Below are 20,491 nucleotides of genomic sequence, written 5' to 3' on the forward strand. Positions count from 1 at the left end.
CCCACAAAAAAATGTGCATTCCAATTTTAGAAAGTTATATTAATTTAATAAGGTAGGTCTCACTATCCACTAATACTATTTTAACTACTATTCTCCCTCTATCTCTTATTTTATCAATTTTATCTTAATTTTCGTGACATACCTATTGTCTATATTTTTATGGGATAAAGAGACTACAGTGTAATTCTACTTTATGCATTATTCACTTTACCTCATTTCGAGGACTTCTAGTTATTATCATAGTCCTTTTATTATTAAAAAAATAGAAGTGGGTGATGGTGATGGTGATTGTTATAAATGTCTCTACCTTTAAATCCTTATCCAAAACAAAGCTAATTGTATCTTTGAGGTCTATTTTCGTGTAAATTGTAATATCTCAACATGGAAGACAAGGTGATTCTGCTGGATTATCATCCAAGCATGTTCGGAATGAGGGCGAGAGTTGCGTTAGCAGTGAAGGGCATCGATTACGAGCACAGAGAGGAGGACTTGCAAAATAAAAGCCAGCTTCTTCTCGAGTCCAACCCCGTTTACAAGCAGATCCCCGTTTTGATCCACAACGGCAAACCCGTTTGTGGATCGTTTATAATTGTCGAATATATCGACGAGGTGTGGAAGGACAAATCTCCGACGCTGCTGCCTTGTGATCCTTACCAACGAGCTCAAGCGAGGTTCTTGGCTGATTATATAGAAAAAAAGGTACTACCTCCGTCTTTGAAAATTAGAAAGTTTTGAATTTGCACGGGTTTTAATGCATAATTAGTAAAATACGAGAGAAGAATTGATAAATTAAGAGAAAAAGTAGTGGAAATAGAGTTAATGGATTATGAGGTCCACTTTCTAAAACACTCCATCTGTTCCATAGTACTAGAGTTATTTTGCTATTTTGGTACGTTCCATAGTAGTAGCATCATTTCCCCTTTTAGTAAAAGTCAACACATTTCTTTTCACTTTCTTTACTATCTCTTGCTTTATTCTCTCTTCATAATGCAAATGTTAGGGTTTAGGTTTTTCAATTTTCTCTTTGGGTATACTCCAATTTGAATAATCGATTTTAAGACTGCCTTCTCCATTAGAACCCATGAAGAAACTAGAAGTATTCTTCATGAGTCTGATAATTTCCCCCTTCTCAATATAGAATCGGTCAAAAAATATAAAGAGAATGGTTATAGATACGCACATGTTGGTTTAGCACAAATAGCTGTCAAACCTTTAGTTCATATAGGAGTCGACACACCTATATATTTAGCTTTGAGAGATAAAAGATTGAATAGATATGAAACCTCTCTCCTAGCTATGGTTCAAACCAATATATGCAACGAACCAATCTATTTTAATTGCTCTCCAAACTTTTCTGTTGACCTTATTGACCCAATGATACTAGAATCTTTAGTTTTAGATGTTCAAATCCAGGGAGATGAATTCCATGTTTGCAAAAATTTTGCAGTTATGTTTAGAATATATCTTAGACTCATGTCTTCACATTTAAACCCAAAATTTAGTAGAAACCCTTTCTCAAAAGGAGAAACAATCCTTCTACAGGTAGATGTTGAGCAGTCTACTACTTATACCCCTAAAAGACTTAAATGGAATGAGATGACTATTCCAGACCAATTCATAATTAAGGAACCTCAGATTTCTAGAAACATTGAAAGAAGAGAACCTTCACAAATTGTTGAAGAACCAGATGGAACAATCACTATTAAATTTGATAGGACAAACTCCTTCATGAATTTTAGAAATAATAGAAGTTACCAATACTATGAACATAGGGCTTCTTGCTCGGATATTCCAAGTACTTCCGAAAATAGATATACCTTTAAAATGCCAATACCACAGCCAAGACAAACGACTGAGGATTGTGCTGAGGGCTCATATTCCCCTACCAGAAGTACCATGGTCATAATTTCTGGTGAAGATTTTGAACCAGACATGGATTATTTGAATAAAGAATTAAGTTCTCCTTTTTATAAAGAAGAAGAGAAGTGGTTCAATAAACTTGACAATAGAATTAGAATCAAAATTAAAAATGAATGGATAAAAGAAATGAAGAAAATGAAATCGAACTTTCTTTTCTACGATTTTGTTGCCATCTTCCTCTCATCCGAAGGATGGTACGATTGTTTTAGAAAACCCACTATTGAAGTTAATAAAAATTTAAGTAAAAAATGGTGCTTGCCCAGTAATGATATTGTTATTACAACAATCCATCCAATCCTATAAAGAAGAATTGCCTTTTCAAAGAATCGATGATCAATTAAAAACTTCTAAATATATTAATAAAATCAAAGAAATAGAGAACAAATTTATCAATAAAGTCTGCAACGAAGTTCCTAATGCTTTTTGGGATAGGAAACAACACATAATTGAATTACCATATGAGAAAGACTTTAATGAGAAAGATATTCCTACAAAATCAAGGCCTATTCAAATGAATCAAGAGCTCATGGAGACCTGTAAAAAGGAAATCAATGAATTAATAAATAAAAAATTAATAAGACCTTCCAAATCTCCTTGGAGCTGTTCTGCCTTTTATGTCATGAAACAAGCTGAACTAGAAAGAGGAACTCCTAGACTAGTAATAACTTATAAACCTTTGAATAAAGTTTTACAATGGATTAGATATCCTATTCCAAATAAAAGAGATTTGATAAATAGATTATATAATGCTAAGCTTTTCTCCAAATTTGATCTTAAATCGGGATTTTGGCAAATTCAAGTTGCTGAGAAAGATAGATATAAAACAGCTTTTACTGTACCCTTTGGACATTACGAATGGAATGTAATGCCTTTTGGATTGAAAAATGCTCCCTCGGAATTTCAAAGAATAATGAATGACATTATGAATCCCTATAGTCATTTTAGTATTGTCTACATTGATGATGTTTTAATCTTTTCTCAAGATATTGACCAACATGTTAAACACCTTGAAATTTTCATGAAGGCCATCGAGAAAAATGGATTAGTTATCTCTACTCCAAAAATGAAACTCTTCCAAACCAGCATTAGATTTCTATGTCATGACATTACCAAAGGGACGTTTAAACCTATTAGCAGATCTTTATCTTTCACAGAGAAATTTCCTGATGAGATCAAAGATAAAAACCAATTACAAAGGATTTTAGGATGTTTAAATTATATTTACGATTTTTATCCAAATCTTAGAGAAACCTGTAAAATCCTTTATCAAAGACTGAAGAAAAACCCAACTGGTCTGATGAACATACTAAAGTAGTCAGAATCATTAAAGAACAAGTAAAGTCTTTACCATTCTTAGGAATCCCTGATCCTAAGGCTTTCATGATTATTGAAACAGACGCCTCTAATATAGGTTATGGAGGAATCTTAAAACAAAAAATAGAAATCAATGCAAAAGAATAATTGATAAGATTCCACTCAGGAATTTGGAATAATGCACAGATGAACTATTCGGTCATCAAGAAAGAAATTTTAGCCATTGTTTTATGCATTTCAAAATTCCAAGATGACTTATATAATAAAAAAATTCTCCTTAGAATAGATTGCAAATCTGGAAAAGAAGTCCTTGTCAAAGATGTTCAAAATATTGTTTCAAAACAGATTTTTGCTAGATGGCAAGCAATTTTATCAGTTTTTGACTTTGAAATTGAATTTATCAAAGGAGAAAATAATTCATTACCTGATTTTCTAACCAGAGAATTCTTGCAAGGAAACAGTCATGAATCCAGAAAAGAAAAGAATACAGAGTGCCAAAGACTATGAAGTTCTCAAACTCCAAAAGACTCATTAAAAGCCATTGTCTCGGCTTCACACCCACTTACTCCTCAAAAATCCATTCAAAGAATACCAAACAGATTCTCTCCTCTTCAACACCAGCTTGAAATTCCATATAATACTGTCCTGGTCTCAAATCTCCCAAAGCCAACTAATATTCAAATCCCAAACACCCCCGAAATTCATAAATATGTTGTCAAAGATTGGCATGAAGACTGTGGGATGACCACTTTTGCTGATTTCCCAGCCAACATATCTCAAAATGATTATATTAGAAACTGTTTTCCAAATCCTTCTCAATTTTGGGAGTCTGATGATCCCTTAAAAGACCAAAAGTATTACGAGTTTATTCTTGTAGACTCGAATTCGGTTGAAATAACTCACAATTTCAATAAGTCCAAAGAGGTAGAATTTTCAAAATGCCTTATCAAAAGAATTTATACTCCTACCACTTTTGGAGGACTTAGTGAGTTCAAAATGTTTTCGGTCAATGCATTCTTGTAATCAATGTATTCTTGTAATCAATGCATTCTTGTAATCAATGTAGTGATACCCATGGGCTGGATGATTGACCGAAAACATTTTGAACTCACTAAGTCCTCTAAAAATGGTAGAGTATAAATTCTTTTGATAAGGCAATTTGAAAATTCTACCTCTTTGGACTTATTGAAATTGTGAGTTATTTCAACCGAATTCGAGTCTACAAGAATAAACTCATAATACTTTTGGTCTTTTAAGGGATCATCAGACTCCCAAAATTGAGAAGGATTTGGAAAACGGTTTCTAATATAATCATTTTGAGATATGTTGGCTGGGAAATCAGCAAAAGTGGTCATCCCACAGTCTTCATGCCAATCTTTGACAACATATTTATGAATTTCGGGGGTGTTTGGGATTTGAATATTAGTTGGCTTTGGGAGATTTGAGACCAGGACAGTATTATATGGAATTTCAAGCTGGTGTTGAAGATGAGAGAATCTGTTTGGTATTCTTTGAATGGATTTTTGAGGAGTAAGTGGGTGTGAAGCCGAGACAATGACTTTTGATGAGTCTTTTGGAGTTTGAGAACTTCATAGTCTTTGGCACTCTGTATTCTTTTCTTTTCTGAATTCATGACTGTTTCCTTGCAAGAATTCTCTGGTTAGAAAATCAGGTAATGAATTATTTTCTCCTTTGATAAATTCAATTTCAAAGTCAAAAACTGATAAAATTGCTTGCCATCTAGCAAAAATCTGTTTTGAAACAATATTTTGAACATCTTTGACAAGGACTTATTTTGCAGATTTGCAATCTATTCTAAGGAGAATTTTTTTATTATATAAGTCATCTTGGAATTTTGAAATGCATAAAACAATGACTAAAATTTCTTTCTTGATGACCGAATAGTTCATCTGTGCATTATTCCAAATTCCTGAGTGGAATCTTATCAATTGTTCTTTTGCATTGATTTCTATTTTTTGTTTTAAGATTCCTCCATAACCTATATTAGAGGCGTCTGTTTCAATAATCATGAAAGCCTTAGGATCAGGGATTCCTAAGAATGGTAAAGACTTTACTTGTTCTTTAATGATTCTGACTACTTTAGTATGTTCATCAGACCAGTTGGGTTTTTCTTCAGTCTTTGATAAAGGATTTTACAGGTTTCTCTAAGATTTGGATAAAAATCGTAAATATAATTTAAACATCCTAAAAACCTTTGTAATTGGTTTTTATCTTTGATCTCATCAGGAAATTTCTCTGTGAAAGATAAAGATCTGCTAATAGGTGTAAATGTCCCTTTGGTAATGTCATGACATAGAAATCTAATGCTGGTTTGGAAGAGTTTCATTTTTGGAGTAGAGATAACTAATCCATTTTTCTCGATGGCTTTCATGAAAATTTCAAGGTGTTTAACATGTTGGTCAATATCTTGAGAAAAGATTAAAACATCATCAATGTAGACAATACTAAAATGACTATAGGGATTCATAATGTCATTCATTATTCTTTGAAATTCCGAGGGAGCATTTTTCAATCCAAGAGGCATTACATTCCATTCGTAATGTCCAAAGGGTACAGTAAAAGCTGTTTTATATCTGTCTTTCTCAGCAACTTGAATTTGCCAAAATCCCGATTTAAGATCAAATTTGGAGAAAAGCTTAGCATTATATAATCTATTTATCAAATCTCTTTTATTAGGAATAGGATATCTAATCCATTGTAAAACTTTATTCAAAGGTTTATAATTTATTACTAGTCTAGGAGTTCCTCTTTCTAGTTCAGCTTGTTTCATGACATAAAAGGCAGAATAGCTCCAAGGAGATTTGGAAGGTCTTATTAATTTTTTATTTATTAATTCATTAATTTCCTTTTTACAGGTCTCCATAAGCTCTTGATTCATTTGAATAGGCCTTGATTTTGTAGGAATATCTTTCTCATTAAAGTCTTTCTCATATGGTAATTCAATTATGTGTTGTTTCCTATCCCAAAAAGCATCAGGAACTTCGTTGCAGACTTTATTGATAAATTTGTTATCTATTTCTTTGATTTTATTAATATATTTAGAAGTTTTTAATTGATCTTCGATTCTTTTGAAAAGGCAATTCTTCTTTTAATAGATTAATTTGTTTTTTCTTATGGCTTATGCTATTTATTTGTTTAAATATGGAACTACTTTGAAGGTTTAATATTTCTTGCTTTTTAATGGGTGAGAGGAACTTAAAGCTTATTTCTCTTCCTTGAATCTTGGTTGTGATGCCTATGTCATTAACATAGAATGGGTATATTTGAGTTAAAAAGGGTGTTCCTAAAATCATGTTATAAGAGACATCACTAACAATAGTGAAAATGTTTTTGAAACAATAACCATTATTGAAAATATGAGCTCTAGAAAGTTTATATTTTATCGTTAAAGGATTATTGTTTGCCGTAAAAAGCTTTTCTTTTGTTTTATCGCAGAATTTTGTCGGAACAATTCCTTCTCTAATAATATTATGATCTGCTCCTGAATCAACCAAAGCCATTATTCTAGTTTTGAAATTATCGAAAACTAGGGTGACATTCACATGCCATTTTTGATAATTAATTTTTTGAATTACTCTTATGGAATTGGATTCTGTATCTTCTTTCTCATTATTCCAATCATGAACCTTCTCATTATTTTCAATAATTTCTATTCTTGATTTGAGTTCAAAGTCTTTTTCTTTTAATTCATGAAACTCTTTATTAATTTGCCTTTTAAGAGTATTAATTTCATTTTGGAGATCTCTAGCAGTTATTTGTTTGGAAAAACTTTGGTATGGATATCTTTCCCAAATTTTATTTAAACTAAATTGTTCATTGATTTTGACTTTCTTAGAAGACGATGGTTCTTCTAATATTAAATCTTTAAGTTTGTTAAGGTAATCTTCTTTTAAATTGTTATCAGGAATTTCTTGGATGAGATCAAAGATGACTTCTTTTTCTTCTTTGGAGATAACATTAATACAGCTTTTACAAATATCCTTTCCTTACTCATTGCTAGTATGATAACTTTCTTCACTAGAGGAGCTTTGAATTTCTTCAATGTCAGAATTAGATTCGGTATCAGAATAAGAGTCTTCTTCATTTTCCTTTAAAAGGCTATTAATTTGTTTACTTATTAATTTAATACTTCTCTTTTTCTTCTTCCAGCATTGATTTTCAGTATGTCCAGTTTTCTTGCAAAACCAGCACTTTATTTCAGTATTATCTTTTTTTGGTTTATAATCTTTCTTAGGCCTTGGTCTTCTATGCTTATTCCTATACGCCATACGGTTTACTATAAAAGGGTTTTTGTATAGTTTTCTTAAAAGATTTTCTCTTATTCTTAGAGGACGGGGCTTCTAATTTTTCTATTCCAAACATCTCACAAAAGCATCTTAATTCATTCTTGGCTTTCTGCTTATCTTTTCTATATTTATTTTGAATTTTTATTTCCATGCATAAGGAAAAACCTTCTTTTTTGATGAAGGCAAATAATTGCCCAAAAGTAATTTCTTCAAAGGGGATATTTTCGGTTCCTATATCATCCTTTATTTTTTGGATTATTCTTTCGCCAAATAATTTTGGTAATCCTGCAATAAATCTTTCTTTCCAAAAGGCTTGACTACAATCATTTCTTTTGAGAACCTGGGTTATGAAAACGTCTTTATACCATCTACAATCAGATAAAGTAGGACATTTTAAATTTGTCAGAACAATAGAGGAGCTATTAAATTCTTCCCTAGGATTTCCTATAAAATACATTGATATCGTTACAACTAGGTAATAACAGGCATCATTTGTTTCTTTAAGTTCCCCATCTTGATCTTCTGTATTAATGACATGGTTTAAAATTTTTTCTTTGCTTTCGAAATTCAGAGCATTATCCCACCAATTTTTTAATTGGCCGGTGAATCCATTAACGAGGAGAACACAAGCTTCCTTTTCAGATATTCCGTTATATCTATATGCTATTTTGGCCATACCCATTTCTTGCAGAGTATTAAGAATCTCATATTCAGATTTTCCATCAATATTCCACTCTGTTATAGAATTTCCATCATAGCTAGATTTATGGAATTGTCCTCTTTCTTCATATTGCAAATCTGCAGGTGAGGGTTTACTATAATAATTTTTATTATTATTAAATTTTCTCCCTTTAAATATTCTATTAATTTTATAAGGATAACTTTGTTCTTCATCCTTGAAAATTTCGTCTAGTTGGTCTAAAACATTGTCTTCTTCAGAAGAAGAACAACTGGTTTGACTATTATGTGATTCCCTGATAACATTTGCATTAGAAGAACTTGGTCCTCCAAGCTTATCGGATATCTTTGATAAAAGTTTTTCCATCTTTGGGTTAAAGGTAACGTTATTGCTTTTCAAGATATCATTACTTTTGAAAATTTTAGGGTCTATGTGTATTTTTTTTGCTTCTATTTTTTGAAATATAATTTTTGTTTGTTCTTCTACTTTTTAGAATACAATTTCTATTTATTCTCTTTTACACCACTAATAATACTAATTTTCATTCTTTATCAATTCGTAATTATTTTCTTCTATCATTATAATCGTAATAAAAAAAAGTTAAAAATATAAATAATCGAGCTTTCGACATCATGAGCATCAAAAAAAATTCTATAACTATTAACAGTAATTTGGGCCCCAAACGGAAAACTTCTAGCTTCGCCACAATCACTAGTCTTGTGTCAATCATGATGTATTTTCCATGTGAAATTAATGATTATAGTGTTGTATAATATTTACTTTAAGCCTTTCCCATTAATATATGTAATATGTCACGTGTCTATAATAACTTATCTTATTATCTAGAAAGCAAATTTAAACACGCAAACTATTTCATGTTATGTTAGTAATATGCATTAACCCTACAAAGATCTGGTCATCGATGCGATACCCACATTTTGCTACGTCGAAGAATATATTTTCATAGAGTTGCATTATCCACAAATCCACTCTTAGACCGAACCACCGAACCATATATATAGTAAATAATGAACTATATTCACTACATAATGAACTAAATAAACGTATGTTATGAAGTGATTTTCGCATTCATTACATACCGAATTTACTTCAATTGAAAAATAATTATGTCATAACACATTATGAAGTAATAAACTAATGGAATGAAGTAATAGCATGATTGAATGAAGTAATAAACTAATGTAATGAAGTAATCGCATGACTGAATGAAGTAAGTTAACATTGTTTTTCAATAAAATATCATATTTACTTCATTACTGACGTTCATTTGGTTCATTATTTATTGAATGTAGTTCATTACTAGATGATGGCCTACACCCTAAACAAAATAATTATGTCATAACACATTATGAAGTAATAAACTAATGGAATGAAGTAATAGCATGATTGAATGAAGTAATAAACTAATGTAATGAAGTAATCGCATGACTGAATAAGTAAGTTAACATTGTTTTTCAATAAAATATCATATTTACTTCATTACTGACGTTCATTTGGTTCATTATTTATTGAATGTTCATTACTAGATGATGGCCTACAATCAGTTCATATTCTGGAATGAAGTAATAATCCTACTAGAATGAAGTAATAATCCTATTATAATGAAGTAAAAACCTACTGGAATGAAGTAATATATTCTGGAATGAAGTTAAATCTTCGTAACGTGTTAGTATGACTTATTTACCTTCGGATGAATTAAAATAGACTAGTGATGAAGGAGAAAATAATTTATAAATTTGTGAATCTCATCCATAAAAACCTAGATCTAAAAGCCCTAATTTAGTATGGTTCGGTGGTTCGGTCTTTAAGAAGAGTTCGACATTGATTACAACTCTATTTTCATATTAAGTAAAGATATCGAATCATCATTTGGCTAGATACTAAAGAAATAATACCGGTGGCATTTATGTATACCAAAAAAAAGTTTGTATAAAGATTTCGGTACAGGTAATGTGCTAGCATAAATTCAGCCAAAATATTTAAATTGTTAATCTAGGCCCAACAAAAGTTTATTTAGTAGTAATTGGTTTTGATAAAATAAATGCTTTCCTAAATGATTTATGTATGAATAGCAAAATTAATATACTAGTAATTGATAAAAAAAAATAGTCATCCAATAGGCATTGATATTCTAAAAAGAGGCGTTTATTGATAATAGAAACGAAAGCTCATAATATTTATCTGGGCTTACAAATGGGCCTAGTATTGGGCCTCAATAGTAGAAATGGACTTTCCTAAAAATATATGTCACGTACCATAGTTCAATTTAGATTATCATCAACGTGCCACTTTCAATTTTTCATATGATCATTTGATAATTTTAGTTTTCGAATTATTTTAGTTGTCAAATTTTTATTGATTGAAAACAATGTCGTATCAATTAAGTTGGGGACTAATTTAATAGTGGTTGTTGTATATATATTCTAGCTTCGCTTTCTAGCTTGCCATTTTTTTCTACTTGTTCGGCTTCACTATAGTTGAAGCGGAACTTTTGGGCACGGAGTCTAAGAAAGGGATGTTGGATGTGTTAAATAAATAGATAATAAAGCAAGAGAGAGGAAAATTTAGAGAGAATAAAGTATATAGTGAATAATATAGAGTAAATAAAGTAAGAGAGAGTAAATAAGAAAGAAAGAAAAGTTACGATATATGAAAATGACTCAACCATGAACAATCTTTCTGAAAAATAAAAATGACTCAATAATGATACGGAGGGAGTATAATTTTGAGCATAGTTAAATCAATCAATCAAACAAATTAAACGAATCATGACTATTTGTAATTGTTTATTGAACATGTGACTTGGCCACATATATTTTATTGCACTTTGTAATTATTGAATAATTTCGAGGAAAGCATGAAATATTATTTTATAGTACTCCTATAACTTAGTTGGTTTATGTTGAATAATTTATGTTTCCCTCTTTGACTTGTCTGCTTTCTAAAGTTCCAAATGGAGACGAAGCTGAAAATGCAGGTAATAGTAACTACATTAACTTGAATGTGTTATATTCAATATTTTTAAACTATTGCAATCAATTGTAAATATAACGTCCTCATTTATTAACATTAAATCAAGGTGCACAAACTCGTGGTGTGTGATATCATGTGGAACTGTTTTTCAATTGGGTCCATCCGTCCAAGTAATTTTACTTGGTTTTCATTGTTTTTTCTTTCATTAGTAAACTTTATGTGGGTGTGTATTTGTTTCTTCTAGAAATGGATGTTTGTGTATCGTTATATTAAGGCTGTCCCATTGCAATAAACTTGAATTTAAATGTATGAGTCAAACTTAAACTTGCAGGAAACCATGAATTAACATTATTTATGGAACATGGCATGGCCATATTATAAAATATTTTGTACTACTATCATGCCCTTTAAATCCACATCCACACTTTGCAAATGTTTCACTGATTTTGTACCAAAACAAAACAAAACAAAAATCTCCATCTCTTTCATGAACATGGAAGACAAGGTGATTCTGCTGGATTTTTATCCGAGCATGTTCGGAATGAGGCCGAGAGTTGCGTTAGCAGTGAAGGGCAGCGATTATGAGCACAGAGAGGAGGACAAGGAAAATAAAAGCCAGCTTCTTCTCGAGTCCAACCCCATTTACAAGGAGATCCCCGTTTTGATCCACAACGGCAAACCCGTTTGAGGATCGTTTGTTATTGTCGAATACATCGACGAGGTGTGGAAGGACAAATCTTCGACGCTGCTGCCTTGTGTGTAAGTTTTATGTCTCACATATGTGACACGTGATAGAATCCTAAATAGAATTGGATTTTTAATATAATACATTGACTTGGTATTAGACACTTTTTTCCTAATTATTAAATGAGACGTTTCTTAGACATGTGATTAATTATCGGCCAAATCAATTAGTCGTATAATTTCAAAGACTAATAAGGAAAATGGAATTATGGCCTTAATTACAACTTATTGGTAAACCATATAATTCCAACTCCTACCAAATGAATATATTATTATATATATAGTTTTGGTTTGTCCACGACAATCAAAGAAAATAACTATATATTTTAATAACAAATATGGTAAGGAATCATGTTTATGATTGTCATTAAACTTGGGAATCAAGTTTTATAGAAAAGAAACGTTATTATTATATTATTATATAGCCTCTTTGATGGAAAGGGCTTTTAGGGTTTGATAATTAGGGTTTGTCCTCTCTCTGCCTATAAATACAAGTGTGGGATCCCATCAAATCACACACATTAAGAGAACACATAAACGAGGGAAAGAGAGAGAAACAAATCCTTGGAGTTGGAGTTGCGCCACCACGCCAAAGAAAGTTCGAGGAAGTTCGTCTCCTCCTTCCTTAATCGCTTCCGCTATGGATCGTCAAGGTATGTTTCGATCCTATTATGTTTATGGTTTTACGTGAAATACATGATGTTCGAAGATCTTGCTTTATTTATATTCAATTATGTATTCTTGAATATATGATGATAAATTATGTCCAACATGTGGTATCAGAGCTTGGTTGAGAACTCATGTATTTTCGTATGATTGAAAACCATATTTTTGAATTTATTTTGCACAAATTATTGTGAATAAATCGGTTATTTAATATTGTTGGGATAATATGAATTCTAATCCCAATTAATGTATTACGTGTTTCGTGAATATATATATGCAAATTTATCAAACTCATCTTTACGCGTTGATTGATTTTGTGATTTAATCTGATTAGTTTTGTTCGCATAATATATTTGTGAATTGTATTGGATAATTACTTTATTTATTAATGGTTGTTCATTCTATGTGATTATATTTGATATATATTCGCATATGTTGTGTATAAGAATGATTGTTATTATTGCCATGAAATTTGATTATAGTATGTTTATTTTGCAATCACCAAAGTGAGGTAAAATAAGAAGAGTTTATAATCAAATATTTATATGAAAATCTATTTAATCAATTATTCATCATGCTTGTTGTGGCTATAATGCATATTCATGTTTGTTTGTCATAACGATTCTAGATTCCCAAAGGAAATAGTGTTTTTGTGATGTAATGAACACTAATGGTGGTAATTTTAAATTGGTGATTACCCAAAGGTAACGTTAATTTATTTATTACTCAATTACTGAATCAGTGAATATTGAAAGCATGATGTTTATTATTGTATGCAAAACTGCCCAAAGGAGTTTTTCATAATTATGTCTTATTATATGGATTTTCAAATTAATGTTTGTGTTATTATTCAAAGCTTTATGTGAGCACTCATATTCTTAATTTTCCCTATAATTGCAGCATCATTTTCTACTAGTTTGTTTACTTCAAACGTTCCCCAACTTAATGGAACCAACTTCTCTGAATGGAAAGAGAAACTTGAGTTCACCCTGGGAGTGATGGACTTAGAGCTAGTATTGTTGAATGATAAGCCAACTGATCTTTCTGATGAAAGTAGTTCGGCTGAGATCACTGCCCATAATGCTTGGGAAAAATCTAACAGGCTAAGTTTGCAGTTCATCAGAATGTCTGTTGCCGATAATATTAAGGCAAGCCTCCCAGCGACTGATGTTGCAAAGGAATATTTGCAGAATGTTGAAGATCGCTTCAAAACTGCAGACAAGTCTCTTGCAGGAAAACTTATGAAGGATCTTATGAGCATGCGATATGATGGTTCTCGGACCATGTACGAGCATGTGATGGACATGAACAACATTGCTTCCAAGCTGGGAAAGTTAGGATTACTGGTGGATGAGGGTTTCCTTGTCCAATTCATTCTAACTTCCTTGCCTCCTCAGTATGGGCCATTCCAAATTCACTATAACACTATAAAGGATAAGTGGACTCTAAATGAATTGGGAAATATGTTGGTCCAAGAGGAGCAAAGGCTGAAGGAGCATGGAATGAGTGCATCTCATGCTCACATTGCAACTGAAGGAGCATCTAAGAAAGTTGGGAATATGCCGGACAAAGGCAAGAAACGTGCACCTCCCAAAAGGAATGTGAACTCTCAAACCAAGCTTAAGAAGAAGGGCAATAATGACAAGTGCCGTTTCTGTGGAAAGGATGGACATTTTCAGAAGGACTGCGACAGACGTCGTCAGTGGTTCGAAAAGAAAGGTGAATTCTTAGGATTCACAAGCTTTTTTGAATCAAATATGATCGCTGTTCCATCTAATACTTGGTGGATTGATTCTGGTGCTAATGTTCATGTTTCGAATTCCTTGCAGGGATTCCTTATGACCCAAACCACAAGACCAAATGAGAACTTCTTGCTTATGGGAAATCGGAATAAGGCTCCAGTCGAAGATATTGGGACATACCGATTAATTTTAGATAATGGTTTTCATTTGGACTTGTATCACACCCTTTATGTTACGACTCTTTCTAGAAATTTAATTTCTGTTTCGAAACTTGATTATGATGGGTTTAATTTTGAGTTTGGGAATAATTGTTTTACTTTATTTAAGAATTCCAATATTATTGCTTCTGGTTTTATTGTTGACGGTTTATACCAATTATTTCTTAATAATTCAGAAGCATGTATAGCCCTGCAAAATAATGATGAAACCAAACATAGTGCGATGAATGAAAAACCATCATTCTTATGGCATAAAAGACTGGGACACATTTCTAGTGACAGAATTAAGAGACTTGTAAAGGATAATATTCTTTCGAATTTAGACTTTACAGACTTTACTGTTTGTGTGGATTGTATTAAAGGTAAACAAACCAAACACAATAAGAAAAATGCCACAAGAAGCACTGAGCTCCTTGAAATTATACATACAGATATTTGTGGACCTTTTGATGTCCCAACTTTTGGTGGAGAAAAGTATTTTATCACCTTTATTGACGATTATTCGCGTTATGGATATATTTATTTATTGCATGAAAAATCTCAGGCAGCAGAAACACTTGAACATTTTGTGACTGAGGTTGAAAGGCAATTAAATAGAAAGGTGAAAATTGTTCGATCTGATAGGGGTGGTGAATTTTATGGTCGTACCACTGAAATGGGTCAATTACCTGGACCGTTTGCCAAATACTTAGAAAAGCATGGCATCTGTGCACAATACACAATGCCTGGTACGCCTCAGCAGAATGGTGTTGCTGAAAGACGTAATCGAACTCTCATGGAAATGGTTAGAAGTATGTTAAGCAATTCTACCTTGCCCATATCGTTGTGGATGTATGCTCTAAGAACCGCTATGTATGTATTAAACCGGGTTCCTAGTAAGGCTGTGCCAAAGACTCCTTTTGAACTTTGGACAGGTAGGAAACCCAGTTTACAGAACCTTCATGTTTGGGGCTGTCCAGCGGAGGCTAGAGTATACTCCCCGCAAGAAAAGAAATTGGATTTCAGAACAGTCAGCGGTTACTTTATTGGTTACCCGGAAAAATCCAAAGGGTATAGGTTTTATTGTCCTAATCATAGCATGAGAATTGTTGAAACAGGAAATGCAAGATTCTTTGAGAATGGTGAGATCAGTGGGAGTTCTGACACTCGTAATGCGGTCATTAGTGAAATAAGGGTAGAATTCCCTCTTCCCTTAATTCCTCAAGAATCAAGTGTACCAAATATTGTTGAACAACCTAACAATATTGAACACTTGAATGACCACCCACTTAATGATGATGCCGAAGTCATTGAAATAGATGTGGAAGAGCCACCTCCAGAAGTGCCACTAAGGCGTTCTCAACGAGAACGAAAATCGGCAATTTCTGATGATTATTTGGTATATCTCCAAGAATCTGAATGTGACATAGGGATACGCAACGATCCAGTTTCATATTCACTAGCCATTAAGAGTGATAATTCTAATAAATGGGTTGATGCCATGATAGGAGTTGAAATCTATGGATTTTAATGAAGTCTGGGACCTTGTCGCATTGCCTGATGGACACAAGTGCATTGGGTGTAAATGGGTCTTCAAGACCAAATTCGACATGAACGGTCTAATTGAACGATTTAAAGCCAGACTCGTTGCCAAAGGTTACACTCAGAAAGATGGTGTTGATTATAAAGAGACTTTCTCTCCTGTATCAAAGAAGGACTCACTTAGAATTATTTTGGCACTTGTAGCCCATTTCGACTTGGAACTACATCAAATGGATTTGAAAACTGCTTTTCTGAATGGTGATTTGGAAGAAGAAGTCTACATGGAACAACCTGAAGGCTTCATTAAGAAAGGGAATGAACATTTAGTCTGCAAACTTAAGAAATCAATTTATGGACTGAAACAGGCTTCTCGACAATGGTATTTTAAATTCCATGACACTATTACTGCTTTTGGTTTTAAAGAAAACACCGTTGATCGGTGTATATACCTCAAGGTTAGTGGGAGCAAGTTCATATTTTTGGTTCTGTATGTTGATGATATATTGCTTGCTAGTAGTGATCTTGGATTACTACATGACACTAAGAATTATCTCTCTAAAAATTTCGACATGAAAGATATGGGTGAGGCATCCTACGTGATTGGAATAGAAATATCACGAGATCGATCACGTGGAGTGTTAGGATTGTCTCAGAAAAACTACATAGATCGAATTTTAGAGAGATATGGGATGAGTGCATGTTCCCCAAGTGTTGTTCCAATTCATAAAGGTGACAAATTCAGTTTGGATCAATGTCCAAAAAACTGAATTGGAACGTAAAGAGATGGAAAATATTCCTTATGCATCTATTGTGGGAAGTTTGATGTATGCTCAAGTCTGTACTAGACCAGACATCAGCTTTGCAGTTGGAATGCTAGGCCGTTACCAAAGTAACCCTGGTGTTGAACATTGGAGAGCTGCAAAGAAGACAATGAGATACTTAAAGGGGACAAAAGATTTTATGCTCACATTTAGGAAATCTGATCAATTAGAAGTGATTGGATATTCCGATTCAGATTATGCTGGATGTGTCGACTCTAGAAAATCAACCTTTGGTTACATTTTTCTTATGGCTGGAGGAGCCATATCATGGAAGAGTGCCAAGCAGAGTTCTATTTCGACATCCACCATGGAAGCTGAATTTATAGCTTGCTTTGAAGCATCTATTCAAACTACGTGGTTGCGAAATTTTATTTCAGGACTTGGTGTTGTCTCCTCAATATCCAAGCCCTTGAAATTGTATTGTGATAATAGTGCAGCCGTGTTTTTCTCTAAGAATGAAAAGTATTCAAAAGGAGCTAAACACATGGAATTAAAGTTTCTTTCCGTCAAAGATGAAGTTCGGGAACAAAGAATATCTATAGAACATATAAGCACACAGCTTATGGTTGCTGACCCATTGACTAAGGCATTACCGCCTAAGACATTTATGGAACAAGTCAATAGAATGGGTCTTGGGTATGGAAATGTCTAATCTTTATGTATCCATGTTGGTCCAGACACTTATGTTATAGATATTTTGAATTCAATAAAGTTGTTTCTACTTTTCCTGCATATACTTATTATTTGATATGCATATGTACGTTTTTAGTATTAATGTAGGAGGTCTTGAAATAAGACAATTACGGACGCGGTGTCACTTATAGATTATATTAGAGTGGATACCGGTGATGTGGTACATGGAAGGAACTATATCGATTGAATGATATACGCCCGCCATGACCCGCATTAGTAGTCTCTCTAATATAATACTTATGTTTACCAATGATGAAAGTATTTATAAAGTCCAATATTATGCGCGCCTTATGTTTACTATGTCTATTTTACTTTGGCTCTGTCAAGTGTGACAAGTGGGAGAATCGAAAACTTTGTGTCCCACATGTTCGCCAAGTGGGAGAATGTAAGTTTTATGTCTCACATATGTGACAAGTGATAGAATCCTAAATAGAATTGGATTTTTAATATAATACATTGACTTGGTATTAGACACTTTTTTCCTAATTATTAAATGAGACGTTTCTTAGACATGTGATTAATTATCGGCCAAATCAATTAGTCGTATAATTTCAAAGACTAATAAGGAAAATGGAATTATGGCCTTAATTACAACTTATTGGCAAATCATATAATTCCAACTCCTACCAAATGAATATATTATTATATATATAGTTTTGGTTTGTCCACGACAATCAAAGAAAATAACTATATATTTTAATAACAAATATGGTAAGGAATCATGTTTATGATTGTCATTAAACTTGGGAATCAAGTTTTATAGAAAAGAAACGTTATTATTATATTATTATATAGTCTCTTTGATGGAAAGGGCTTTTAGGGTTTGATAATTATGGTTTGTCCTCTCTCTGCCTATAAATACAAGTGTGGGATCCCATCAAATCACACACATTAAGAGAACACATAAACGAGGGAAAGAGAGAGAAACAAATCCTTGGAGTTGGAGTTGCGCCACCACGCCAAAGAAAGTCCGAGGAAGTTCGTCTCCTCCTTCCTTAATCGCTTCCGCTATGGATCGCCAAGGTATGTTTCGATCCTATTATGTTTATGGTTTTACGTGAAATACATGATATTCGAAGATCTTGCTTTATTTATATTCAATTATGTATTCTTGAATATATGATGATAAATTATGTCCAACATTGTGATCCTTACCAAAGAGCTCAAGCGAGGTTCTTGGCTGATTATATAGACAAAAAGGTACTACATCCGTCCTTGAAATATAGAAACTTTTGAAATGGTACGGGTTTATATGCATAATTGGTAAAATATGAGAGAATAATGGGTAAAGTAAGAGAGAGGAAGAGAAAAAGCCATCGAAATAGAGTTTGTGGGTTGTGGGGTTCATTTCTTAAAGTAGAAAGTTTAAAAGGTTTTATTTTTAAGAGACAGAGGTAGTATATATTGTCTGGTTATAGTCAATTGCAAATAGTTTTACATGTGCTATATTAGTATGATACTGTCCACTTTGGACATAGTCTTCGCAATTTTATACTCCCTCCGTCCCAGAAAGATTGTCCCAGTTTATTTTCTGCACTCGTTTTGCAAAAATAATAATAAATATGTAAAATTGAAAGAGAGTAAAATAAAAGAAAGAATAATGTAGGTAAGACTATTATCTACATTATTCTCTCTTTTAATTTACTTTCTTTCTACTTTAACTATTTATTATTATTTTTGCGAAACGAGTGTGAAAAAGAAAATGAGACAATCTTTCTGGGACGGAGGGAGTATAATCTTAATTTGTAGGATTATACATTGCGTGCAACTTTACTAATTATTTCCTGATGTGGGACGGGGTTTGCACATCAGCAAGTTTGATGTTGTAAAATTGTTTGATGCTACTTAAACTTGTTTATATAACTTGATAATGAATTGTAGGTAATGGAAACCGGAAATTTGATATGGTGTGAGGAGCGAGAAGAGAAAGAGGCGGGTAAGAAGGGGTTCGCGGAGTTCATGAAGCAGATGGAGTCGGAGCTTGGCGATAAGCCATTCTTCGGCGACAACGGCTTCGGGTTTTTGGATGTGGCTTTGATCACATATACCCCATGGTTCAAGACCTTCGAAATCTGCGGCGATTTTAGCATCCAACAAGATTATCCCAAATTAAGTTCATGGGTAAAGAGGTGTTTGGAGATAGAGAGTGTGTCTAAATCATTGGCAGATCCCGACAACATTTACAACTTCTATTTGACCATTAAGAAAAAGCGTGTCATTTAAATTTCTATTCGTTTATCAATAAAAAAAAGACTAGCCTTCACTAGTCTTGTGTCAATCATGATGTATTTTCCATGTGAAATTAATTGTAAAATAAAATGACTAGCATTCACTAGTCTCGTGTCAATCATATTGTATTTTCCATGTGAAATTAATTATTATAGTGTTGTAGTATAATACTCCCTCTGTTCCACTAGAAATGAAACGTTTTCCTTTTTGGATTGTCCCATTAAAAATGAAACGTTTCTTAAAATAGAAATAACTTCATCTCTACTTTTTTCTCTCTCTTACTTTACTCTCTCTTCTTTAACTCATAAAACAACACTACATAAAATCCTGTGCCAAAAAGCAAACGTTTTATATTTATTGGGACGGAGGGAGTATTTACTTTTAGCCTTTCCCATTAATATATGTAATATGTCATGTCTCTATAATAATTTATCCTATTATACTCCCTCCGTCCATGAAAAATAGGTAACTTTCATTTTCTGCGCTCGTTTTAAAAAAATAATAATAAATAGTTAAAGTGAAAAGAAAGAAAAGTAAGAAAAAATAATAATAAATAGTTAAAGTGGAGAGAAAAAAAAGTAAGAGAGGAAATAATATAGCCAAGAGACTTCTCAACATTATTCTCTCTCGTACTTTACTTTCT

At 32.6% G+C, this 20,491-nt stretch overlaps 2 protein-coding genes across 2 annotated transcripts; both read left to right on the top strand.

Moving 5' to 3' along the window:
• The first annotated feature begins 339 nt into the window (after nucleotides 1-339).
• LOC125195538 (putative glutathione S-transferase) lies at nucleotides 340-19,857 on the top strand. Its single transcript, XM_089057555.1, has 2 exons — nucleotides 340-699; nucleotides 19,501-19,857. Exons 1-2 carry the CDS (start codon nucleotides 382-384, stop codon nucleotides 19,840-19,842), a joined length of 660 nt encoding a protein of 219 aa, XP_088913681.1. The 5' UTR covers nucleotides 340-381; the 3' UTR covers nucleotides 19,843-19,857.
• LOC148929661 (uncharacterized) lies at nucleotides 13,806-14,527 on the top strand. Its single transcript, XM_089057556.1, has 2 exons — nucleotides 13,806-14,343; nucleotides 14,454-14,527. The coding sequence occupies exons 1-2, from the start codon at nucleotides 13,866-13,868 to the stop codon at nucleotides 14,486-14,488; spliced, it is 513 nt and encodes a 170-aa protein (XP_088913682.1). The 5' UTR covers nucleotides 13,806-13,865; the 3' UTR covers nucleotides 14,489-14,527.
• Nucleotides 19,858-20,491: the final 634 nt, after the last annotated feature.

This window comes from Salvia hispanica, chromosome 4 (genome assembly GCF_029641045.1).
Source record: "Salvia hispanica isolate PSC_SH4W2 chromosome 4, Shi_PSC_v1, whole genome shotgun sequence".
In the NCBI taxonomy this organism is placed as follows: domain Eukaryota; kingdom Viridiplantae; phylum Streptophyta; class Magnoliopsida; order Lamiales; family Lamiaceae; genus Salvia; species Salvia hispanica.